This window comes from Sturnus vulgaris, chromosome Z (genome assembly GCF_052056855.1).
Source record: "Sturnus vulgaris isolate bStuVul1 chromosome Z, bStuVul1.hap1, whole genome shotgun sequence".
In the NCBI taxonomy this organism is placed as follows: domain Eukaryota; kingdom Metazoa; phylum Chordata; class Aves; order Passeriformes; family Sturnidae; genus Sturnus; species Sturnus vulgaris.
The window spans coordinates 53,456,573-53,483,293 of record NC_142283.1 but is presented as its reverse complement, the minus strand read 5'-3'; the positions used below and the strand labels follow the sequence as shown (position 1 = coordinate 53,483,293).

General features: G+C 36.9%; 1 protein-coding gene across 9 annotated transcripts in view; it reads left to right on the top strand.

Moving 5' to 3' along the window:
- JAK2 (Janus kinase 2) overlaps positions 1-26,721 on the top strand; it is an 89,450-nt gene that overhangs the window by 48,506 nt on the left and 14,223 nt on the right. For all 9 annotated transcript variants that reach the window (XM_014878956.2, XM_014878570.2, XM_088155879.1 and 6 more), the window contains 18 exons: positions 642-765; positions 1,549-1,666; positions 2,072-2,217; positions 3,353-3,674; positions 5,572-5,691; positions 8,007-8,164; positions 8,870-8,981; positions 10,624-10,810; positions 12,960-13,087; positions 13,595-13,729; positions 15,306-15,393; positions 18,035-18,162; positions 18,932-19,070; positions 20,384-20,535; positions 21,517-21,667; positions 21,930-22,066; positions 23,254-23,443; positions 23,957-24,081. In XM_014878956.2, coding sequence (XP_014734442.1) covers positions 642-765; positions 1,549-1,666; positions 2,072-2,217; positions 3,353-3,674; positions 5,572-5,691; positions 8,007-8,164; positions 8,870-8,981; positions 10,624-10,810; positions 12,960-13,087; positions 13,595-13,729; positions 15,306-15,393; positions 18,035-18,162; positions 18,932-19,070; positions 20,384-20,535; positions 21,517-21,667; positions 21,930-22,066; positions 23,254-23,443; positions 23,957-24,081 — 2,660 coding nt within the window. The remainder of the gene's footprint in view (positions 1-641; positions 766-1,548; positions 1,667-2,071; positions 2,218-3,352; positions 3,675-5,571; positions 5,692-8,006; positions 8,165-8,869; positions 8,982-10,623; positions 10,811-12,959; positions 13,088-13,594; positions 13,730-15,305; positions 15,394-18,034; positions 18,163-18,931; positions 19,071-20,383; positions 20,536-21,516; positions 21,668-21,929; positions 22,067-23,253; positions 23,444-23,956; positions 24,082-26,721) is intronic.

The following is a 26,721-nucleotide window of genomic DNA, read 5'->3' as shown; positions in this document are numbered from 1 at the left end:
TTTTTATAGTTTCCGATTATGTAGGATTGCTTGTCAGTTACTATTAGCATAATTCAAAGTTGTTGAGGGAAAATAATATTTTCCAGTTCTGTTTTATTTTAGCAATAAATGTTTGGGTTTGTTCTAAACAGAGTTACTAAGATGGAAATGGCTGGTGGCTGTCCAGTCATTATAACTTTGTGTTGCTTTACTTCTAATTTTTAATCTAATTTTTAAAATTTTTAGTCTAAAGTCTTAAAATCAACGCTAAGTCTTAAAATCCATGTTCAAAATACATGATCTGATTTTGAAAAGGCAGAGAAAAAAAAATCTACTGTTGTAAGCCTGTTTCTAAACTGAGAGGCTAAGAAGACATTTTATTAAATGCCATACAGAGAAAATCTTGTAACCTGACAGTGAGGTGTAGGACAAAAGGTGAAAGAGACTTCAGCCAGAGAACATAAAGGAAGCATGAGAAATTTAACCAGCAAAGCAGCCTGCAGGTTATGGGATCCTGATTGCTGTGTTGTTGGCAATACTGAGACCTGCTGCTGATAGTAGTAGAGCACTGTGGCAATCTGCTACTTTTAACCCACAGTATTTTCTTAGTATTTTGTGAAAACAGTTTCCAATCGATGTTTGTTTCTCTGTTCTTCATGTAGGTATCATGCCAGTGTATCATAACATGTTTGCACTCATGAGTGAAACGGACAGAATGTGGTACCCCCCAAATCACATCTTCCATGTAGATGAAACAACCAGACTCACCCTAATTTACCGGATAAGGTAATCTAAATAAAATGTTGTATACTTTTCATGGTAAAATAAGACTGTGTGAGAAAACACAACCAATATGATATCTAGTTGAACTGTAGTTTCTCTTAGAAGTTTGCTGGCATTTTCTGGAAAACAGGGAGGAAAAACAATCAAAAATATTGGAGTGATTTGAATTATGTACTTCATTAATTTTCTCTATCCCATATGTTTAACTGTGTTAGATTGAAGAAACAAACAATGAAAATATACTAGAAGTAAAAAACAATACCTTTCTTAATAATGATACATTTCATCTCCTCCGTGCTTACCTGTTTGAAGTAAGTGGTGGATTCTGAAATGCAGAGTAATTGTCCTGCATAGTCAGGCATGTTTCTGCAATACAACTATTTTTCCCTAACCTTAGGATTGAATGTGGGCAACTAAAACTATAGTCACAGTTTTCCTTTTGTAAATTGCTCAATTTATTTACATTATGTAATTTGGCCTGAGTGTTTTTCAGGAACTGTTTCAAAAGAAGCTTGAAGACACTAATATAATTTTCTGTATTCCTATTAGTGAGAGTAACTTTGCAAAGGTTCTCATTCTTGTCAATACAGTTTATCCACTGCTTAAATATTGTAGTACTTTAAAACATCAATAACTGGATCTGAAGTCTTCATTGAGTAACTGAGGTTTCATGGTGGTCCTCCAGATAAGCAGCACTAGTTACATGTATATGAGAGCAATAATGTCTGATGTTGGCAACCAAAATGCCTGTTTATTGACGTTGGCTGAAATTTAATTTCCTACCAGGTTTTATTTTCCCCACTGGTATTGCAGTGGCAGCAACAGAGCATACCGGTATGGCATTCTCCGTGGTGCAGAAAGCCCTGTCCTTGACGATCTTGTCATGTCTTATCTATTCGCACAGGTACGTTTTGCTCGCTTCTTTTTACATGCAGATTGGTAAAGGTTATTAGTATTTATTCCCTTTCCATCTTCTCCTAGTAACTCTGTAGGCTCTTGAAAGCTTGAAGCCCTCTCAAGCTGGAAATTAAATTCCATGTCCTATTGTGTATTTGGAGAGATGAAGTTCAAAACAGTGCTTCTAGGCATGATAGCAGCTGGTATTCCTTATGAATAAGTACATCTTTTTGTGGATGAAGTAGGCCATTCAGTCTTTAAAAAACCAAGCCAATAAAACCCCCTAAACATACCGAACATAAACAATCAAACAACACAGCAACAGCTCCCCCCAACGACTGCACCAGAAACCTCTCTTCTTGATAAGCAGCAGTGCACCAGTTTTCATTTGCTTTCTTGTATTCTTTCTCAGTGGCGAGCTGATTTTTTGGATGGATGGGTACAGATGCCTGTTACTCATGAAACACAAGAAGAATGCCTTGGAATGGCTGTTCTAGATATGATGAGAGTGGCCAAAGAAAAGGACCAAACCCCAATGGCTATTTACAATTCAGTCAGGTGATTCCGTAATTTATAACTGTTTCACATCTATCTGATGCCTAAAGGTTGCATTTTTACATGTTAGTGTCTAGGAGGAAGTGCTCAGCTGTTGGCAGTTGAGGTATTCTAATAGTTACATAATTTTACCTATTATGTAAACTAGAAATTAATAGAAAATTTATGTCACGATGGCCATTCATGATTTGGAGACATGGATTTGACTCTGTTAATGACAGGTAAGGCAGCAAGTTCTTATGTGAGAAAATATATAAGCAGTAATTTTAGGTGAGACGCCTTCTGGATATCATCAGATCCAAGCCTCTGTTCCTGTCAAGGCCAAATTCAAAGTTACATGATGTGACTCAGGCCTCATCCAGTCAAGTTCTGAAAATCTCCAGATGTGGAGATTCCCCTTTATCTCTGTGCAGCTATGTCCTGTGCACAACCGTGGTCATTGTGAAGGATTTTCTCTGTACCTAATCTCCTCAGTGATACTGATAATCCTCTCTTGTCCTTTCACATTATTAGATGACAATTAGTAGAACACCATACTTCTTTTCTCCAAACTGAACAAATCAATCTCCCATATGCCTCTTCTATCCTGTCATCTGCTCCAGCCTCTTAACCATTTTGGGCAGATCTCTGCTAAACTTTCTCGAGTTTATCACCTCACTTGGTTGTATCAATCCTATCAGTTTCCACTCTAGCTGAGTTAGTTCTGTCCCTGATGTAGGAACTTCAGTGACAACCAACCAGTGTTGTATTCTACCACCTGTATTTTCAGCCAGGAAATCTGTCCTTTATCCATGCAGTATCCTCTTTACAATTTCTACCAAACAAAGCAATTTTGTAACTTCTGCTGCCTTACCAGAACTTCACTTTGAATCTTTGAATTTATGGAAAATGCATTATGTTGTTTATATTGTAATTGGGTGAGGGAAAAAATGGAAAATGGAAGAAAACGGGGGGCTTTATTTGAAAGAACACAGAACAGATCTAAGAAAGAATCTTTGTTATCCTAGAATTGAAAAAATAATGGTACATTTAGAAGAAAAGGTGTTTTCAGTGTTGACTTGTTTAGCACAGAACTAAATATCTTTGCTGGATTTAATGGATAAAATCAGTAGATTTTTGTCTGGTTATGTATTCACAGCTACAAAATGTTTTTACCTAAGTGTGTGCGGGCAAAAATCCAAGACTACCACATTTTGACACGAAAAAGAATAAGGTACAGGTTCCGCAAATTTATACAACAGTTTGGCCAATGCAAAGCTACTGCCAGAAACTTGAAACTTAAGTATCTCATAAATCTGGAAACCCTTCAGCCTGCATTCTATTCGGAGGTTTTTGAAGTAAAAGAACCTGGTGGAGGTCCTTCTGGAGAGGAAAGTTTTGCAACCGTTGTAATAACTGGAAATGGTGGAATTCAGTGTTCAAGGGGAAAACTTAAAGACTGTGAGACACTTGGAGAGCAGGTAATTGTAAAAAATTATTTAATAACTGTGTGTGCAGTTTGTTGTGGACCAGAATAAGTTTGTTTTAGAAGTTGTGATTTACCTGAAGCAAATTTGGCAAGCAAATTTTAGTTCACAATAATGATACAACTTCCGTGTGGCTGAAGATCACAGTTAGATTTTATTGAAATACTAGAAAAAAGTTGTGTAATACTTCTCTGCTTGACGTATAAAAAATATGGAAATCCAATGACTGTGTCCCCAGGTGTAGCTAAAATGCAGAATTTCCCCAAATTCTCTTTGAAAGCAGGGATCTAAGGACTCTAAACAGCCCAAATTCCCCTATAAACAGCCAGATTCCCCTATACCTCTTTCCTGCTGCAGTTAGACACTTACCAGTTAGCAAATTTAAATGTTTGAATTTAAAATTTAAAATGACATCTGTGTGACTGTGAAGTCCATATAGTCTTTGTTAAGGAATTAGGTGCTTAATGGTTCCTGTAAGTGCTGCTAATGACGTACTGCTGCATTTTTATTTATTGGTATTGTTTTGTGTATGTGTGAGATTTCTCATCACGACTGTTCATTATGTTGAGTTTACGAAAACCTGGTAGAAAGTTAAAGCAGTGTACATTGAAAATGTGGGAGTTTTCCAAAGGTAAAAGTAAAGGCAAAGTGGAGTGTATGTGAGGATTTCAAAATAATTGCATTGGCTTGGTACTTTTGATTCAGAATATATAGCAGACAAGACCAAACTACAAAAGGTTGTATTTTTACAGTGTACTGTAATAATTTGAAAAAATACTATGTGCTAGTGGGTGTTTTAAATACTTAGCAAAAAGTAAATCTGATTACATGCCCTTATTTTTTTTAAAGTGTGGTGTTCTTAGAATATTTATAGATTGACAATTACCTCATTCATGGTTGATATGTATCAGTCCTCTGCCTTCCCTGATTTTCCTCTAAGTATCAGTTGTTCTGGCAGGAGCTATCAATAATGTCAGATTTTGCAGTTTCCAGTTTTAGGTGTACAAAATGTGTGCAAAGTATGCTGTTTGTGCTTGGCAACTAAGCCTTTAGTAAGAGTAGTGTTTGAAGGAATCATATTTTTTAATAAAGATTGCCAAATTATTTTTCATAATTAAAAATATTATCATTCTAATTTTGACAGACACTGTATACATTTTCACTGGTAAAGAAACTATAAAGTTGGTTTTGAAAACGGAATGAATTATTATGGCTCATAAACATGATCATAATTCGTTTCGGGAAACTTTACTGATGAATTGTCATTTAGATACTGAACTGAAAAATAATTTTTATTTATTTGCATGTAATAACATATGAGTAGATTGTAAAGAAATTTGTTTTGCAAGTTTACATTTTCAACAAGCAGATGAACAAGTAGATACTACCGAAAGGTCAACCTTTTCTTCTATTTTTCTTTGTTCCAACTATGGATTTTGCAGCTTATATCACTCTGAAGGAAATCATGACATTTTGTATTGTTAACAGGCTTTCTAAACCTGTTTAATCAGGATGCCAATAATAAGCTCACAAAAAAAACCCCCAAAATAAAAACAAACAAAAAAAAAACCTCTCAAAAAACAATCAAAAAGTTCCACTGTTCACAAAATACTAGAGTGAAGAAATATCTACAATTATAAAAGCCCACATCCATATGTGGGTATTTCTGTTCACGGCTCCTGGATCTCTGTTTGTTCTTCAATTTATGTTCCTAGTGATGATTTCATAAAGAAAAAAATCCTTTATTTGCTTGTAATGACGTGTTTAAGGTTTTATAATCCTCTTTGTTGCTGGCTTATGAATTCAGAGTTGTAGTAGTTCCAATGCTGTAAATAGAGGAAGCTTTTTAATTGCCATTTATGTTATTACTGAAATGATATATTTGTTGCAGGATTTACAAACATACTGTGATTTTCCTGATATCATTGATGTCAGCATTAAACAAGCGAGCCAAGAAGGCTCCAGTGAGAGAAGAATTGTCACCATTCACAAACAAGACAGCAAGAATCTGGTCTGTTTACTTTGGTTGCTGTTCTTTCAAATAGATACTGCTTTTAGGAGACTGTGTGATTTTTGTATGCATAGTATTATATAATCCATGACCACGTTAATTAAGTGTGAGATAAAACTAAACACGTATCAGCAGTGTAAGGGATGTATCAGAACATAAAGGTCTTCTGTGTTCAAAGCTGTGTGCTTGGAATGAAATAGAAATAGATATTTGTATCTGAGGAAAATTTCTGGTACACAGATTGGTTCTTTTGTTTATTAGTCTTAAACCTGAGTCCATGGTTTCAGTTCTCAAGTGTGCTGTTTCCATGGTGTTGTGATAAGCTGTCTGCTAGAGACCAACACATTGAAAAAGGCTTCAAAATTCTCTGAAGAATGATGATACAAAATAAGTATCAGGATGAAATTAATGTTATTGCTTTTACTGTGTACAATTCTTTGAAGAAGATCTTAAGAAAGTATTTCATACACAAATGTAAAAAGTTTTTTACTTTAACTACAACCTTGCACTTGAGTCAGGCTTTCTAGCAGGTATAACTGTCACGGAATTGTGGGGTGGGCTGACCCTGGCTGGGCACCAGGTGCCCACCTAACCTGTTCTAATAGCTCCCCTCTTCAGCTGAACAGGGGAGAGAAAATAAAATGAAAGGCTTGCAGGTCAAGATAAGGATAGATATCTCTCCCCTATTAACCGTCAGGGACAAAACTAAATTGACTCGGGAAAATTAATTGAATTTGTTGCCAATCAATTCAGTGTAGGGTAATGAGAAAAAAAATCTTAAACGTTTTTCCAGCCCCTCTTTCTTCATCGTGGGCCAACTATATTCCCTATTCTCTACCTCCATCCTCTCAGCAGTGCAGAGGATTGGAAGTGAGAGGTGTGGTCAGTTCATCTCATCTTGTCTTTACCTCTGTCTTCTTCGACTCATCCCCTGCTCCATCAAGGGATCCCTCCCATGGTGGACAATCCTCCATGAACTTCTCCAGTGCAAATTGTTTCCATAGGCTGCAGTTCTTCATGAACTGCTCCAGTGTTGGTCCCTTCCATGAAGTGCAGTTGTCTGGGAACAGACTGCTCCACAGCTCCATAGTGGTTCATGAGGCCACAAGTCCTGCCAGCAAGCATGTTTCAGTGTAAGCTTCCCATAGGGTCACAACCTCCTTGAGACACATCCCTTTTCTGTAGCATGAGTTTCCTCACAGACTGCAGAGTGGTCTCTTCTGCCACGGGCTGCAGAGGCACAGCTGCCTCACCATGGTCTGCACCATGGGCTGCTGTTGTTTCCAGGTCCTCTTAAAAAGGAGTTTGAAGACTGTAAACACTTACTCAAAACCACCAGCTCTTTCTATTGCTCTCTAGAAAAGAATTTGCCAAATAATTGTATTCAGCTACTACGTATGTCTTCAGTGTCACAGGCAATATACTAAAGCCTGTTCTGTTGGGTTACACCTAGAATGAAATCTAGGGTGACCCAGAAAATGCTTCTCTATTTTTGTTTTATTTGCAGCAATAAATATGTTGTTTCAGATTAATTTAATTTTGCCCTGATTTTACCTTTTAATCATACTGTGCATAAGACCTTTTCCATACCCATTTTCCTTTGACCACGCTGTTTTTCTCCCTGCTCCTATCTGGCATACCTGTCTTCATAGTAGTAAAAGGTAATCTTCTGTCTGTGATCAAGCTCAGGATGCCAGTTTTTGCTGACTAGTAGTTAAGTTTTCAGACAGGTACTTTCCTGGAGGTTTTTCTTTTCTACTTGAAGGCAGACATATAATTTTTGAAAAGCAAAGGCTTTCCTTTAGGAAAAAGATCAACACTATATTGGCAGTGTCTGCATGCTGAGTTGTATCTACTCATTTTTACCTTTCAAGTGCTCTTTCATATTGGCGTTCCTCTGCTGTTTCATCTATTTAGACTAAAGGTTTGGATTTCTTGATGGCAGATTTCACAGAATCATGGAATGGTTGGAGTTGGGAGGGACTGGTTCCAGCACCCTTGCCATGGGCTGGGCCATAGTCCATTAAAGCAGATTGCTCGAAAGCCTATTCCAGGGATAAGGCATCCATAACTTCTGTTTTCTTTGTTTTGGATTTGATTTTGAACATTGGAGGTTGCTATCAAATTTTGAACGATAACAAGAAGGTAGAATGTACAAACATCAGTTAAAAACGGATTTTATTCATGTCTTTAATGTTTGCATATATGCATATCTTTTATAGCATTAGCAATTCCCAGTATTTTTTGTTGCCTATTAAAAATGGAAATTCTCTCTCTCTCTCCCTGCCCTGTATTGTTCTCTGGCAATTGAACAGGAAGCTGAATTTCAGTCATTAAGAGAAGCTCTCTCCTTTGTATCATTAATTGATGGATATTACAGATTAACAGCGGATGCCCATCATTATCTCTGTAAAGAAGTAGCACCACCATCAGTCCTTGAAAATATCCAAAGCAACTGTCATGGGCCAATTTTGTAAGTATTTTTCTTAGTAATATGACAATTGGATATTTTTGGAAGATGAGCTTTAGTTGCCTGTGAACTGTGATAGGCATCTTAACATGGGTTTTTTTGTTGTATTTATGTAACATAAAATGCTTTATATTTTTCTCTTATTTTTCACTTGGCAAAATACAGTGCCTTCTTGACATGCTATAAAAGTCAAGTGGAAAGATCATTCCTGGATATGGATAGAAATAGTGAATTAGCAAGGCTTGTGTAAGAGGAAATTTGTTCTTAGAATAATGAATGTTGTTTTATTTCAGCTTTTTTTTTTGTTAGCCATTTTCCTGGTTAAACCCACCTTTTTCACCCACACAAATTTTTGCTAATTTAAGCTTATTTGTTAGGCAATTTTATTAGGGCTTCTTTCATAATGCATTTTGAAAATCATATCATAAGCTGTGGAGAATATATATTTTTAGCCCTTAACATTTCTTATTGGATAAATAATTGTGATGGTTCAGTATAAAAAAATTTTAATATACTGCTCTCTACATAAGCAACCACTCTATATATTGGAAAATAAAGGGCAAAGAGATTAACTTAAAGAAAGCTGTACAAAATTGGATGTTTTAATTGTTGTTCTATTAGATATTTGTTGATATTGCTCATTACTCAACCTCTTCTATCTCTGAATTTTGTAATTATGCAATATTAAACATTTTCTTTTCACTTTAGCATGGACTTTGCTATCAGTAAACTGAAGAAAGCGGGTAATCAGACTGGTTTCTACGTCCTTCGCTGCAGTCCTAAAGATTTTAAAAAATACTTCCTTACCTTTGCTATAGAGGTTTGTATTCTATCTTAGCACCTATTTAATTTTTGTTGAGATATAACAAGGAGCCTGAGATGTTCAGTAAATTATTCTGAATTTTCCCTCCAGAATGTTTGTCTGACATATATATATATTCTATAGCTACTTTGGTCAGACGGGCCAACTTTCAGGGTCTTGTGAGAAATACCAGAGTTGGGACAGAATTGCTTATGCACATACCACATGCCTTGGAGATCAAGACAGGCTGAGGGAAGAGAGCTTAAGTGTTCTGGAGATAGTAACATGGATCTTGGGATTGTGATAAATGTTTGGGAGATGGAACAATTTGATGGGTTTTCTATTTCTTTTAAAGTTTGGTGGTTTTTCGTTGAGTTTTTTCTCTGAGTTTTCCACACACCTCCTCCCCCTTCAAAAGTGGGGCTTCATTAGATTGAGTGTACAGCCTTTGATGATCTGAGAGTGTCTTCTTCACAAGTTCCTCTGGATTTGGGTTCTGTCCCCATTCCCATTGCAGCACCAGCCATTTGGCAGCCGTTATATCAACATAAATCTCCTGGGTATATCTGTTGTTAGCTAGAGAAAAAGTCACCTTGGAAATGCATACTGTTCTCATGCAGCCAGGAACCAAATGTACCTCTTCTCTCTGACATTGCAGCTAGTGATAATAAAATGCTTTAATATTGCTGTTAAATAATTGCATGATCTTGTTTCAAGAATGGATTTCTCTTGAATTACATTAGCACAACAACCTTTTTTTTTTAGCTAGGGAAGGTAATACATGAATTTTCCTGCTGGTACAGTAAGCTAGCAAGTTTGCTTATACTGTCAGAGATAGGTACATCTCTGAAAGTGACCAGGTGATGCTGATGTGTGAATGGAGAAATGTTATGTTGAGTCAATGAAGTATGTTTGGTAGGGAATTTTGTGGACAAAGAAATCAGTTCCAGAACAAGCTTCAAGAGGCAAAGTTGAGAGTTAAGCTTGTGAGAGAAGACTACCATTGCCTTTAAGGGATTTTTTTTTCTTTTTCTGAGTCTTGTGCAAGTCATTGGAAGGCTTTTTATATTCAGAATTTGTTGGAACATTTGCTGCAGTATTGAGATACAAGACCACAGAAGCACTAATAAGAGCTCATCTTGTTTAAAAATGCTTAATGGTATCTTTTCAAGAGTCATTGTGAAAATAATTCAGTGCATATCGAAAATATATATTAGGAAGTGATTTCTTAGAACTGTGCTGGAGATGACAGGAAAGCAGAACTACAGCTGAGATCTCCAAATGGCTGCTAAACAAATAAGGCGTAAGCATTAGGGCTATTTGCTTCCAACAAAATTTTGTTTTGATGTAACCCCATGTCAGGGTGAATAAGCTTTCATTAATAGCTCTGAAGGATTTTTCCTAGGATCCATTATCTCTTTTCTCAGCTCCATCTTTTCTGATTTCATTAACATTTGTTTTTCTCTAGCATCAACATGCTAGTTCCAGTGATGGGAGTAGGGTCATGTTTTCTCAGAATCAATGTTACATAGTGAGAACACAATAAAAAATAATGATCATATTTTTTGAAGCATTCTTTCTTTAATTAGTAGAATGCTATACATTTGAATAAGCTTTCAAATACTCAATATTTCATTTTTAATGGAAATATTTTCTGCAGCGTGACAGTACTACAGATTATAAGCACTGCTTAATTACGAAGAATGAGAATGGAGAATATAATCTTAGTGGAACCAAGAGAAGTTTTAGTAATCTCAAGGATCTCTTGACCTGTTACCAGACAGAAACTGTCCGTTCAGACAGCATAATTTTCCAGTTCATCAAATGCTGTCCTCCAAAACCAAAAGGTAAGAGAGAGATTATTTCTAAGTAGAAAGTTTTCTAACTTCTAGATTAAAGACTTAAAAATAAGTCAGTACTAAATGACTCTCAGGTAGATGCATGATACAAAACCGGGAGGAGCCGTTGGTATCCTTGAAGGCAGGGAGGCCCTTCAGAGAGACCTCAGCAAATGAGAGAATGGGGGCAGTCACCAACCATAGGAAATTTAACAAGGAAAATGTCAGATTCTGCATCTGGGGTGGGGCGACCCTGGATGTGCAGGCAGACTGGGGAATGAGATACTGGAAAGCAGTGCCACAGAAAGAGACCTGGGGGCCCCTGGCTGATGGCAAGTCAAACATAGGTCAGCAGTGCCCTGGCAGCCAGGAGGGCCACCTGTGTCCTGGGGAACATCAGGCACAGCATCACCAGCCAGGCAAGGGAAGGGACTGTCCCGCTCTGCTCTGAGCTGGGGCAGCTCTGGGTGCCACTGGCTGCCAGTGTAAGAGAGAGATAAAACTATTGGGGAGTGTCCAAAGGAGTGCCATGAGAATAGTGAAGAGTTTGTAGGGGAAACTGTGAGGAGTGGCTGAGGCCACTTGTTCTGTTCAGCCTGGAGAAGAGGAGACTGAGGAGACACCTCATTTCAGTTTTCAACTTCCTCATGAGGGGAAGGGAAGCGGCAGGCACTGACCTCTTCTCTGTGGTGATCAGTGACAATACGCAAGAGAATGGCCTGAATTTGTGTTGGATATTTATTATTTTGTGTTGGAGGTTTATGTTGGATATTGGAAAAAGTTTTTTCACCCAGAGGGTGGCTGAGCACTGGAAGAGGCCACCCAGGGCAGTGGTCACAGCACCAACCTGAGAGAATTCAGAAGTGTTTGGACAATGCTCTCAGGCACATGGTGTGGCTCTTGTGGATGGTCTTGTGCAGGGCCAGGAGTTGGACTTGATGATCCTTGTGGGTCCCCTCTAACTCAGAATATTCTGTGATTCTGTGATATATTTGTGGGGTTTTTTTTAAATTTCACGGACCTATTTACTCATCTTCTTAGTAATAGTTTATAGTTCCAGTGTCTGCCAAATTTTCATTTGGTTTAAGAGTCTTCCAGAAGCAATCATGATACCCAGTTTCATGATTAGAAGCAAAACTGGTTTCTTAATTGCAGTGGATTGTGTGCAGCAGCATTTCTTCTTATGTCAAATGTTTTCATGTCTTGAGAAGGAAAGAGCTACTAAATGGATTATTTATCATAGACAATGGAACCAACAATGTCAGTGAATTTCTGTCATTGTTTATCTTAGCTGAGTTATGCCAAGTCTGCAGTGTGGTTTCAGCTCCTTTTTAACACTGAAAAAATACACATGGAATGGAGCTCCTCCCTGAGGAGTGAATTTTTCTTGAATCTGCGTTTAATTTTTTTGCCTACTTTTGATATTCATATCTTTCTCCTTTATGTAATCTTTAAATACTTGCTGTAAGTAGTACTACATACAGTTAATATTAGTCTGTCTCTATCAAAGTTCCTATTGAAAGAGAAACTTGCCAGAACAGACTATTTGATAGAACTTCTGCTTTTCTCAAATTTGATTGAAAATATTCAATGGATTCAAAACCTTATAAAAGATGTAACAAGTAAATATGTATGCACATTATAGAGAATAATTTTTTAACATTGTTCCATTGATACCAGAAATGTATATGCATCAGAATGATAAATTATTGAATAAATATAATCATGGATGTGAGCAGATACCCACAAAGGCATACTTTTCAGATATAGTTTTAGCATCACTAAATTTATATTTTACTTTATAATATAAAAGTAGGTAATTTACATCCCCTTTTCCATCCCCAGTTCTTATTACAAATAGTGCAGCAGTTAAAATGTGAAAGGAGGTAGGAATATTTTCAGAATGTTCATCAAAAGTAGGAATTCTTAAGAAACATAAAACTCATGAGTGAACCTAGATGATTTTTCTGATTAGAAAATATCAGACTTTGAGTTAAATGAAATACTGTGTGGCTTTTTAAATACACTCTTCTCAATGTGATATCTTCTTTGTGTTGAATTAGGAGCCTCTAATTAATAATCCTTCTGAAACTGTATTGGTTTAGTTCTCTGTTTTACAAATTTACTTTGGTTTTCCTTTCCCTCTTTCTTCTCCCAGATAAATCAAATCTCCTAGTCTTCAGAAGCAATAGCGTTTCTGATGTACCCTCATCACCTATGCTACAGAGACACAATAATGTCAATCAGATGGTCTTTCACAAAATCCGTAATGAGGACTTGATATTCGTAAGTCTGTTAGCTTTTTCCACTGCAGATGTTTGGTTTAATATGGTACCAAGTTTTAAAAAACTCTGTATGTGTTTAAAAAAATCTTATTTGAGGTAGGAGATGTTGCTGTAATCTTTCCTTAGAGTCGTGGAAAAGAATTTATTTTATTTTCCAGTAACGCAAGTAACTATTTTTTTTAGAATTAAGAAGCATCCTTTTGGCTGCAATAGCAATTATTTGGTTCTAGCGATGTCTAAATACATATTTAATGGAACTGATTCCTCTTTGGTTCTTGCAGCAAGTTATTTTCTGCTATCCTTGAGTAGCCAACAAAAAACAAGCAAAAATTTAAGATGTTTCTGATACAGTTGCTTTGTTTCCTTCTCAGCTAGAATCTACAGCCAGCACACCTCTAAAGACATATCTAAAGATATGTTTATGTAGGGGTGGTTTTTTTTAAGATGCCTTTTAAAACAGGCAGATATTTTTGATGCTTTTTCTATCTGTATCCTTCCTTCCTTTTAGGAGGAGAGCCTTGGACAGGGCACATTTACTAAGATTTTCAAAGGTGTAAGGAAAGAAGTGGGAGACTATGGCCAACTCCATCAAACTGAAGTTCTTTTAAAGGTGCTGGATAAAGTGCACAGAAACTACTCTGAGGTTGGTATGATTGTTGACTGCTATGTAACATTTGTCCATGCTATGTTGGGCATTGCTCTTCTTTTCTTGAGCATTACCCATTTACTTCATAAATGAGTACTTGTCGTGTGGTAGGGGGTTGTATGTTGGACCAAGCTCATGCTTATACTTGTGACACTGGAAGTATGGATTTGAGACTGGCTTTGGGAAGTACACCTATGTACTTCCTGCCACCTGTGAGAGAATTCAGAGCTACCCAGTGAGAACTGGAGAACAGGTCATTTATGCAATTAAAGTACCAGAGGAGGGGTGGTAAGGCCACAGAATTTCTTAACCAGTAAATTCATTATTTACAGACAAAGGATCACCATTTATGGAAAAATACTTCCTCTGGGTAGACTGTCTTCAGATTTTCCAATAAAATTAAGTAATCAGAAGTATTTATGTATGAGAAAAACTTGCCATACGTGGGTTCACCCATAATCACTGAGCCTTCTCACTTTTGGAGTGAAGCTTTTAGCAGATCTGAAATGCTTTTCTGCAAAAACTAATAAACTGGTAGTGTAATCAAGCCCAAGACTATGTATGTGAGAATTTAATTTTAAAGACTTTCACAAGATGTAGTAGTGTTTATTACATTAATGTAACTTTATATACTGATTATTGTCTATACATGTAATTTATTTAATATCTAATTATCTAGGTATGTTTACAGCAAGCCAAGACAACTTTTCAATTATTTAAGATAAGTCTATATGAAAATAGAAGGAAAAAAGGAAGAGACATTTCAGATGGTTGATATTCATAAACAGTGTAGGCATACACTTTGGACTATTGAAAACAATTTTAAAAATTACAATTTTGATAACATGGGTAATATATTCTAAAGTTAAGTATGAATCAGTTACTAAAAGGTCATATTATAGAAATAAAAATATAGTCACCTGAAGGAAAATGTTCTCATTTTTGCTTCACTTTGTTGGGTGAATAATCAGTACACAAGCAAGAGTAGGTGGAGATGCCACTGAACAGAATAATAATAAAAGAAGAATGTAATAAAAGCATTCTAAACTTTTTTGACAAAGTTGGAAAAGGTCTTGCAGTAGTGGATGAATTACATAATACGTTTTGTCTTTCAACTTAATGTGTTGCAAAGAAATAAATTGGAAACTGAATAGCACATTATGGCAGAATAAATTAGAAAGTGAATAGCATGTGATGACTTTGCCTTCAGTTTACTTTACCTAGGTAATAGGCACTGAAAAAAAAAAGATTATTTAAAAAATGTTGAGATATATTTGCCCACAGGAAAAAAGAGGTTGTTAACCTATCTGAAATGTGTACTACCAGTTAATTAGAAAAAGAAAATTAGAAAAAAACCCTCCACAACCAAAAACTTGAAGCAAAAACCAACCAAACAAGAAACAGTTGCCAAACACAAGCCAAAAACAAACAATATAAAATACATTACATAGGGTCTTTTCAAAGAGATAGTTGAAATATATTTTTAAGTGGTTTTAGTAAATCTATTAGAATTTTGGGGCTTTGTTTTCACTGATTCATTTCTTCATTGATTTCTCCCTCTCCTTCCAAAAAGTCCTTTTTTGAAGCAGCAAGTATGATGAGCCAGCTTTCTTACAAACATTTGGTGTTAAATTATGGAGTCTGCGTCTGTGGAGAAGAGAGTAAGTAGAAAATAATTGTCTTTTTAAACCACTTTTTATACATCGCTGTTAGAGTTTGACATTTTGGGTTTTGGGTAAAACTAGGGAAAAAATAATAAAACAATGCTAGTTCAACACCGTCTGGACAGCTAATGCATGTTCACACTGCAGTAGTATTAGTTTTGGTATCTGAGAACTAGTTAATAGTAAAAACAAAGAAAAGTGAAAAATTGTTTAACTTACTGTCAGTGTGAATAGTAACCTCTATAAATGACTCGTTTATGTCTGTTCTATCTGAGATCACTTCTGTTGCACCTATGGATTGAGCATGCCAGAAAAATTGCACCCCTACTTTGTATCAGCTGTGATTATCTAGGAAGGGAGGTAGTGTGCTACCCAGGAAAATATTCGTTTTCTGTGATTAGAAACAGACATTACTTTTCAACACGTGCTGACTTTGTGAGCACAAATATAACTTTGGGAAGTTTGGTTTGGAGGTTCCATTCTGAAAACATGAGATCGTGCTAATTCAACAAACACACTATGACATTTTAGCAGCAGTAAAACCTTAGCATTTTCTGCAAAAGTTGAATGTCTTTTCAGTTTAGCTTACAGCTTTGTGACTATGTATTAATGTGAACGCCTGAAATACATTTATACTGTCTTGTAGTGAAACCTTAATTTTGGATGATTGTTGTATGCTAATGTGTGTTATCTTCAGATATGACTGCTGGATCTCACTTTGACAGTTGTTCTTCTTCATTCAATCTTTGGGCTGAAATGTCAGTTTGCCCAAAACCTGTTTTCTTCCTGTGATTAGAAATTTGTATGAAAGGAATAATTTTATAAAAACTGCATTTATTATATTATCTAGGTGGTTACCTTCATTAGGGAGGAAGAATTTCCAAAAGAGATGGTGGATTCTGTAATCCGAATTTACCTCTGTAATCAGAAATTACCTCTCTTAGGAGACTGGAAAAGGCACAGCATTATGTTTGGCCAAGAACTTGTGCCAAAATTACAAAAAAACCCGTGTGGTTTTTTATTCATTTTACCAGACACAAGAACTATATATAAAATTTCAGGTAGATCAAGTTTATAATTAAAAATTATTTGTTGAAAGAGGTAAATGGTTACTTATTTCAACCTTTAAATCGTAGCTGTCCTCTAGAAATTATTCTCTTTTTGAAGGCAGGAGACTTAGTACAGTTTAAGGAGGGGCAGTAGCTAAGAAATAGGAAGAGCAGCTCTTACTGGTTCTGTGGTTTGCACACTTGTTGTACAAATTTGATAAAAAATTCACATACTTGCAAAATAAAAGAAGAAATTTGTTATCTCTAAAATGAATTTATTAAAAAATCAATTTATTTGTTACAGCCAGATATAATACCAGTAGTTCCCAATATGAGCATCTTTCAACTGAAAGCAAGGGTTCAGTCATTGTGTTGGTTTGAAAGTAAAACCAGTGAGAGACTCCAAGTTAGTAATACAATTTAATAGGAAAAAAGAGAAAAAAATAAAATATATGCAATAATACAAAAGAAAAACCACCGACAGAGCCAGAATACGACCTGACACCCTGTCAGTCAGGGTGTTGGTAGCAGTCCCATTAAATGGTGGCTGCATCCTCCTGGATGACAGATGTGGTTCAGTTGAAGCAGTGCTCCTGTAGAAGGTGCAGTTTTCCTCCGAAGATCCAGCGATGATGTGGAAATGGTCTGACTTTCCTCTGGGATCCAGTGGAAAGGTCTGCCCTCGGGTCCCAAACCCCAGTTTTTTATCTAGGTAGGAAAGGCTTGTCTCCTGCCCCTGGCTGGGGCATCTCCCAATGGGATGGTGTAATCTTATCAGTCACACAATAGGACTTAATGGCCCATTAACGGAATATATCTTCTGGAGGAAGGATGGGTTGTGAAAAGATAACGATGATCATCCCCGATCTTATCAGATGGCACATCAGCAGAGGATATCTCCCACAGAGATAAGGATCACCACCCCTCCCACATTTCAACAGATGGTGATAGAATACACATTTTTGCATTGTACCCCAGGACAGTCAACGTGATTTGAAATTGTGTTGAAAGTGATGAAGATGGCAGTTCTTGTTTCTGGAGTTATTTGCTAGATGGCTGCATGAAGGCATATGTCATATATATATATACACAATTTTAGGGCAAATACTTGTTTGTTTTCAAGGAAAACATCTTCTGTCAATAAAGTATTGCATTTTTCAGTAAGAATTTAGATTGTAAACAGCTACGAAATGAATGACTTAGATGTTATTTAACTCACCATATTGATTGTGCTGTACACTACTATGCTTCATCAGCAGTTACGTTATTGTGCCTTTCAGGTGAGGGTGAAAAGATGCTCACTGGATTTTATGTAATCTCTAAAAGATTAAATCGAAATAATTAACCCTTAAAGATTAAAGCTAGTAACTTTTCATTTGAGAAGAAATTAGGTGAACTTCCACACTCCGAAGACGTATAAAGAATATAGAGTATTTGTAGCAGTACTCAGATACCACAGAAGTTGAAATTTATAGTCAGATCACCACAAGGTATCAAAGAAAGGCTAGTACTAAAGTTATGAATCCATCCTGAAATTTCATTATTTGTTGTTGAATTTAATTGTTACTCTTCTTATCATTATGAATCAGACATCCTTGTACAAGAATATGTAAAATTTGGATCCTTGGACACATATTTGAAAAAGAACAAAAATATTATCAATATTTTGTGGAAGCTGGAAGTAGCCAAACAATTGGCATTAGCCATGCATTTTCTGGTAAGTGGTTCAGTTTTGTTAATGGCAAGAATTCAAGCGATTCTGACTAATGCATGTAGAAAGGCTGAGCTATTACCTGAATTCTTGAAACTCTTGGAGGGGTTCAATAATGGGTTGGCCATAGACCAACTATTTTGTAGATATCCAGAGAAAGACTTTCTATCTTGCACAAAGTGTAGTTGCATGTCCGTTCTTTTTTAATATTTTATGTTTTAGCATGAAATAAAAACACATTTGCATTAACAATTTCCCCCCCACCTCCGCCACAAACCAGTCTTTTCTGGACTTCCCACCTCAGCTCATGATGCTGAACATGAACAATTTCCTGATAGTGTTAATACATAATCACTGAGAGGGGAAAACACTGTACTGTTCACTCTGCTAGTGCATTCTTCTTGGGCATTAGGTCTCAACCTGAAAGTCATTCCAGTTAGATATAAAGGCCATTATTCAAGACAGGATATGTGACTAGATAAGTCTTTCCTTTAACAGAATTTAGACGTTCTTACGTTAATTTTAAGTGGATGGATGAGTATTCTTGAGGTAACACATGTCAAATTGTTTCAGACTTCAGGTAGATAACAAAAATTGGCTCAAAACTGTAGCTTTGAGAGAAATTGGTGAAGTGCCTGAAGTTTGATCAGCCTTATCTGTGATCATTTTTTTATTTGCTGATGTTTCCCTCATGCTGTACGGTATTTGTTTTTAAATATTTCTTCAATAGTAAGAATTTTTTTGTCATTTGTAAAAGATGCATTTCTGTTTATAGGAGGATAAAGGCCTTGTTCATGGGAATGTCTGTGCAAAAAACATATTGCTTATCAGAGAGGAAGACAGGAAGTCTGGAAATCTTCCATTTATAAAGCTAAGTGATCCTGGCATCAGTATTACAGTTTTGCCAAGAGATAGTAAGTCTTTGTATCAGCTTTCTTGTTCAGTGCTTATGACTTGAAAATAAGTTTGGGGTTGGGTTTTTTTTCCGACCACCATCTAAAATAAATTCTCTTATAGTAAATTCCTTGATCAGTCTGTCATTTTATAATTATCCCTACAGTCCTAGCCAAGCAGTTTTGAGTGTATCTTTTTAATTATCAAATAGCTACAGGAAATAAAGCCACAATTCTCCATTGTGTGAGGTTTTTTCTGAGAAATGCTGTTCTCATTTTCAACCCTTTTTGATTGGTAGTACTGTTGTTATATTATAATATAGCCTGTTACATTTGCAGATAGCTGCTGAACTTACAAGTGTCTTGTAATTGATCAAACCTTTTATAGCTTGCAAGAACTTTCAGAACTGAAACCAAATGCACTTTTGAAAATGCTGACTGGCAGTTAAATAGCATCTTCAGTGCATTTATTGGTGAATACCTGGAGCCACTTGATGTTAAAAATACTGAGTTATCATCCACCATTAAGACTGTTCCAATGCTTTATAAACAGCAAAATTAATTAAATGGAAAATGTGTGCAAGGATGTTATGCTAATGGAATGGAAGCAACCTTACTATTCTTTTTGTGGTCTTTCTTTTTAATAAAAACACTTCATACTTGGTACTTTTATCAATGTCTAAAGAAATAATGTATCTAACAGCCTATAAGTAATGCAGTGTCATTATTTACCAGTAAACTATTTAAATTCTCCGTGTTTTAATGTGAAGCTTACATGAGATCTCTTATGAGATCTCATTCTAAGGAGCTCTAAATCCAATTCAGTACAAGCTCATGTTTTAACTTTTTACTAGAGTCAGTAGTAGTAGCTAAAAAATCGCATAGTGTAAAATTCCTTTTCATTATGCCTTTTGCTGTGTATAATAAGCCTAATGCATAATATGCCAACCACTAGCAAAGTACTTTTTATACTTTGATATCTTGGTTGTCTGTGCTAGCTATTAAGCCTTGATAAGATTGGGGCAAATAGAGAAATCAGAGAAAAAAATGTAACATGGAATTGATATTAAGGCAATTTTATACCTTTAAGCTTATTTTACAATAAAACTAATGGATCTTCTCTGTGATCCACAAGTATTATTTTTATTTTTGTCCATATTCCATAATTTGATTTTTTTTTTTTTTTTTTGTGGGAACAAATACTTGGAAAGTATTATTAGCACATTGCAGAGTGAAATACCTGTGTATATTTAAGTAACTTTTACCAGAAGAAATATGTTAGGGAATTTTTTGGTCTCATTATTCGTCTTAACAAGTTTCATGTGATTGCACAGTTCTTCTTGAGAGAATACCATGGGTTCCTCCTGAATGTATTGAGAATCCCAAACAGCTAAGCCTAGCTACAGACAAATGGAGTTTTGGTACCACTTTGTGGGAAATCTGCAGCGGAGGAGACAAACCCCTGAGTGCACTGGATTCTTCAAGAGTAAGCATTACTGGGTCTGCAGTCAGCAGTTCTTTGAACACTTCTAATTTAGAACATCTGCTGTTGTAACCACTTCAGCATGTAAAGTGGTGTGGCCTATGACCACTGTAGGAAAAAGACATTTTTGCTTGGAGATAATAACCAGAAGAAATTATTTGAAGTTTGTTTTTATGTTGTTTATTTTGATTTTTAGGGCGACAAAGCACAGAATTGTCAGTATTGTCTAGTTAATATTTTTGTTGCTTTGTTGCAGTAATGTATCACTTTAAACAAAAAGTATTCCTAACAGTGTGTTTGGATTTTAATTAGCATTCTTGTAATTGAACATCTTAAATAAAGTAATAGTTTGTGTGTTGCAACAATTCTACTATTTTAGCTAAACCAGAAATGTTAGCTTTTACCTCGGGTAGGGGCAGGAGATGGACAGGAAACATATTCCATAAAAATATTAATTCATATGTATTTCCTTCTTTAGCTGTAAGCAGAAAAATAGTTCACTATGCCACAAAAGTACTGGTAGTATTATTTTTGTAAAGGTATTGTAACCTTCCCATAAAGCCTGATCTGATTTCTCAGGAATTTTAATCAGCTCTTACAATAATCTCCAAGGTTTACCTAGACCTAGCTTATAGATATCGAAGTATTTCAGAAGTTGTCCTACATTCTTTCACTGAACTGTGAATTCAGCCAGTTCACAGGTCAGTAGAATTTTCTGCTGGAGCTATCCAATTGAGGATTTATGAAATTACCAATAAAGGAGATAGTATTTTTCTCATCTTTCTCTATCCTCTTATCTTCTGCTAGTAACTGTCTGGAAATTTCTGAACTGATCACTCTAAATTATACCAGTATTGCTTTTGCTCAAAATCAGTGAGATAACAAGTCTAGGTTTAGAGCTGTAATTTTTGGCTACTCTGGTGACAATGTTAAGGCTTTTGCAACTCTTCATGGTTGTAAAATTACTTACCTGTTTAATTCCAGAAACTACAGTTTTATGAAGATAGGCACCAGCTTCCTGCCCCCAACTGGACAGAACTTGCAAACCTTATAAACAACTGCATGGATTACGAGCCAGATTTCAGGCCTTCTTTTAGAGCAATTATACGTGACTTGAACAGTTTGTTCACTCCAGGTGAGTTTGCCATAAAACAAGATCAAAAATACTCGTGATTTCTATTGGTTCACTTTCTTTTTAGTATTTTTTTTGCAATGCATCATTGTATTTGACTGCAAATTACTATATAGAAATAAAGGTACCTGTCAATATTATATTGAGCTTGAAGTATGCTAAACAAAAGTGGAACATGCCATGATTGTAATAAGGCTCTTCCTTCTCTTGTTCACCACTCTGTGCCTTCTGTTCCCTTTCTATCCTTCTTCCTCCTACATCTCAGATTATGAGCTATTGACAGAAAGTGATATGTTGCCAAATATGAGAATTGGGGCACTTGGATTTTCTGGTGCTTTTGAAGATCGGGACCCAACGCAATTTGAAGAAAGACATCTTAAGTTTTTACAGCAACTTGGCAAGGTAAGATGTTTCAAAATTCTGTAATAGATTAGGAAATATCTGCAGTTTTCAGTTATCTTTTGATGACTCCATATACATTATTTACAGTGAAACTTATGTTTTAGAAGTTACTAATTTCAGTCATATCTGAGCAACATGTACAGTTCCTTCTAGCTCTTTTTTTCACTTTCACAGTATCTTAGAAGAAAATTAGCTAATCTCCACAATGAATCCAGTCTTACCAAAAGGCTAAAGTATTTTTCAGTAATGCAGAGCTGCCTGACATAAAATTTATATATATGTGTATGTATGTATGAATAGATATACACACACACACTTGATATTCAGTTAGCAACACTCTGGAGTAGTCTTGCACAGAACTAGTGGGGATGAAGTTTTTGTGCATGCATATTCTGAGAAATCTGAATATACAGGCTCTAAATTCAAAAGGAAGATATATGTCTTCAAGATACATGCAGATCTTGAATTTTTTGGCTACTAGTTTTGCAAGCCATTGCAGCCTGGCTGTGTGAAAGCATACTAGACAGATAACCAAGTTCAGCCAGCAGATCTTCACCAAGTACTGTTTTTCTAGAATGGTTCTTTGCAGTTTTATTTGCTTTTTACCAATATTCCTTTGACTTCAAGTACTGAAGCATCCTGAAAGTGAAGTAGCAGAACTATTTATCTTTGCAGATGGTTGGTTGTTGACTGTGATAGCATAGCTTAGAGAGAGCAACAGAGTGGTAGGTGGTGGCTGCATAAAAGAAGACAAAAGACAATACAAATGAAAAAATAGACAAAAACAGACCACCGAAACAAACGAGAGAGGAACCAAAAAGAAACAGAGCAGAATTAAGAAACAACATAAAGAACTTATGCAAGTACGGGAAAAGGATTATGCCAGTTGAAGTGGACATTTGTGAAAGGAGAGAAAATAGATGAACATCATGCTCTTTCCTTATCCTTACTTCCTGTTCTGTTTGTTTCCTTTCATGGAATATATTTCTTTTGCAACTGTTATCCTCCGGTATTCTCTCAGGGAAGTTTTGTGGCATTTCACTCAAATAATTAATCACATCACCCTAATGCTTAGAACAGTGAGCACTGAACAAAAACTACATGAACAAACATGTACACTAGGAAACATGAAGAGAGAATGATGTGGACTTGTTTTTAATTCCCAAGTGTTTCCATTTGTGACCTAGGGAAATTTTGGCAGTGTTGAGATGTGCCGGTATGACCCACTGCAAGATAATACTGGGGAGGTGGTTGCTGTGAAAAAGCTGCAACATAGCACAGAAGAGCACCTGAGGGACTTTGAAAGAGAAATTGAAATACTTAAATCTCTGCAGCATGATAACATCGTTAAATACAAAGGAGTATGTTACAGTGCAGGTATGTGTTATATTGACTATACCCAAATATGCAAACTGAGAAATTCAGAGAGGTGAGTGTTTGTGACAGTCACTGACTTGTCCTAAATTTACCAGGACTGAGAGAGTACAAAACAGAGGATGCTGCTTTGAAAGATGATGACATTGGTAACAAGTTAATGTCACTTGCCATTCTGAGTTTCATCTTGACAACAGAGACATACAGACTTTTACTTTACCTTAGCAATAGCAGCTGAATTATTGATGATATGATGTTGATTAGTAATATATTAATTTTTCAAGCATATCCACATTCTTGTTGAATTTCTATAAGTGGGATTTTCTGAGGAAATGCAGTTAATTAATATATGAAAAGTTGCATAGTGATGTATAGATAATAAATTTCTATTTTTGTATTAAGTCCATTTTGTATTACAGCTACTGATAGATGTTTTAAACGACTTATATTTAAAAACTCATCTTTGGAAAATTACAGAAAAAATTACATTTGTATTTTTTGTTATTGCTGTAAAAGGACGTAGGAATCTAAGATTAATTATGGAATACTTACCATATGGAAGTTTACGAGATTATCTGCAGAAACACAAGGAGAGGCTGGACCACAAAAAGCTTCTGCTGTATGCATCTCAGATATGCAAGGTAGGACATTTCAAATTACATACATCTTTCAACGAAGTTTTGTCTCCTTTTTTCATCCCATTTGTCTCAAACCAACAATAACTGGTTGTTTTGGTGTATCTTATATAATGCTGTTGGGCTGCTAGCACTACATAACCCTAAGAAAAAGTAGCAATACATTCATGTATTCAAGAGCTGGAAAAACTTCTGGGTATCTTAATACAGGATGCTGAGACTGGCCTATCTGCTGACTGAGGCAGAAGATATTCTTTTCTTCCTAAGGTGGCCTGACATAAAATATTGTAGGAGTTAATATACTCACTCAGGCAATCGGTTCATGACATTCTATGATGGAATTTTCAGAAATTTGACATTCAGCTATGAAAACACCATAACAACATGTGTATGTTTAAACAATTTACTTTAAACTGTAAGTAAGAACAAAGATACGTGATTTCTGTATGCAAAACTAGAGGCCTTGAAAATACCCAAACCTGTAATAAATTATTTGGTACCAAACATAATTCATAAATTCCTGAAAAGTGGTAAAAACATCTCATTTTTCTTGTGATATCTCATTTTCCTCATAAAGAGGGTTTATGCCTTCTCTAGTTTTATTCTGTAATTACGCTTTAGATATAAGAAACTAGAAACATCTGAGTTTTCATTGCATATTTAGAAATTTGGGAAAAGAAAAAAAAATGGGGTGAAGGGGAAAGAGACAAAAATAAAAAATCTAACCACACCCCCTCAAGGCACATACCAGAAGTATTTTAATTTTTTTTCCCAATACCTGCATCAAAGACATGGAAAGAGTAGGTTACATAAGATTTCATAATCACAGAATCAACTAGGCTGGAAAAGAAATTTGACGTCATTGCGTCCAACCTATGACTGAACACCTTTGTCCATTAGACAATGGCCCTGAGTGCCACATCCAGTCTTTCCTTAAACACCTCCATGGATGGTGATTCCCCCACATCCCTGGGCAGCCCATTCCAATGCCCAATCACCCCTTCTGTGAAGAAATGCCTGCTAATGTCCTTCCTCCCCTGGCACAGGGTAAGGCTGTGTCCTCTTATCCTGTCACTGGTTGCCTGGGAGAAGAGCCCAACCCTCATCTGGCTACACCCTCCCTTCAGGGAGCTGTAGAAAGGGATGAGGTCCCCCCTGAGCCTCCTAAACACCCTCAGCTCCCTCAGCTGCTTCTCATAGGACCTGAGCTCCAGATCCTTCACCATCCTTGACCTTCTCTGGACATGCTCCAGCATCTCAATGTCCTTCCTAAACTGAGGGGCTCAGAACTGACCACAGGAATTGAGACGCAGCCTCACCAGTGCTGAGTACAACCCCTGCCCTGGCCCTGCTGGCCACACTATTGCTGGAACAGGCCAGGATGCCACTGGCCTTCTTGGCCACCTGGGCACTGCTGGCTCATGTTCAGCTGTTGTCAGTCTGTATCCCCAGGTTCCTTTCTGCCTGGCCACTGTCCAACCACTCTGTCCCCAGCCTGGAGCTCTTCCTGGGGTTGTTGTGGCCAAAGTGCAAGACCTGGCACTTGTTTCTCATTAAACTTCATACTGCTGGACTCGGCCCATCGATCCAGCCTGTCCAGGTCCTTCTGCAGAGCCCTACTATAATCCAGCAGATCGACACTCCCACCCTACCTGGTGTTGTCCATGAATTTACTGAGGGTATATTTGATCCCCTCATCCGCATCATCAATGAAGGCATTAAACAGAACTGAGCCCAACACAGACCCCTGTGGACACCCCTATGGAGCAGCGACTGCTGGATGCAGCACCATTCACCACTGTCTGGGCCAGTTCTTACCCCAGCACAGAGTGCTCCTGTCCAAGCCATGGGCTGCCAGCTTTTCCAGGAGTGTGCTGTGGGAGACAGTGCCAAAGGCCTTGCTGGAGTCCAGGTACAACATCCACAGCCTTTCCTGCATCCACCAGCTGGGTCACCTGGTCATAAAAGGAGGTCAGGTTGGCCAGGCAGGACCTGCCCCTCCTAAATCCCTGCTGGCTGGGTCTGAGTCCTTGGCCATCCTGTAGGTGCTGTGTGATAACACCTGAGCTGATCTGTTCCATAACCTTGCCAGGCACCGAGCTGAGGCTGACTGGCCTGCAGTTTCCCAGATCCTCCTTCGGCCCTTTTAGTGGATGGGTGTCATACTGGCCACCTTTTAGTTGTCTAGGACATCCCCAGTGAGCCAGGACTGATGATGGAGAGTTGTTGCTGGCGGGTTTCTGGGGTCCCTTTGGGATCCTTGAGACTACTTCTGCAGCCCTCAGTGACAGAGCAAGTTCCCAAGCCTTGCCCAGATAGAATTTTGGCTCGCGGTGAGCTCTCAGACCATCAGGGTGAAGAGACCGGGATATGCAGAAAGGCACAAATCCATAGTTTATTCTATGAAGGCATCCAATCTTACATATTCAACTGTTATTGTTTTACAGGGGTTTCTATGTCTTTTGAGGGTTTCACATTTTGCACCAGTTACCAAGGGAATTCTACATTCTGACCAATCCCTAAGGAATTTTACATTCAAAGCTAGCTTATGGAAACTAAAAGAAAATGAACCACTAATATTGGAGATAGATAAGAGAGTGTACCAAGGAGGGAAGCTGGATTCCTTTTTGTATTCATCATTTAACA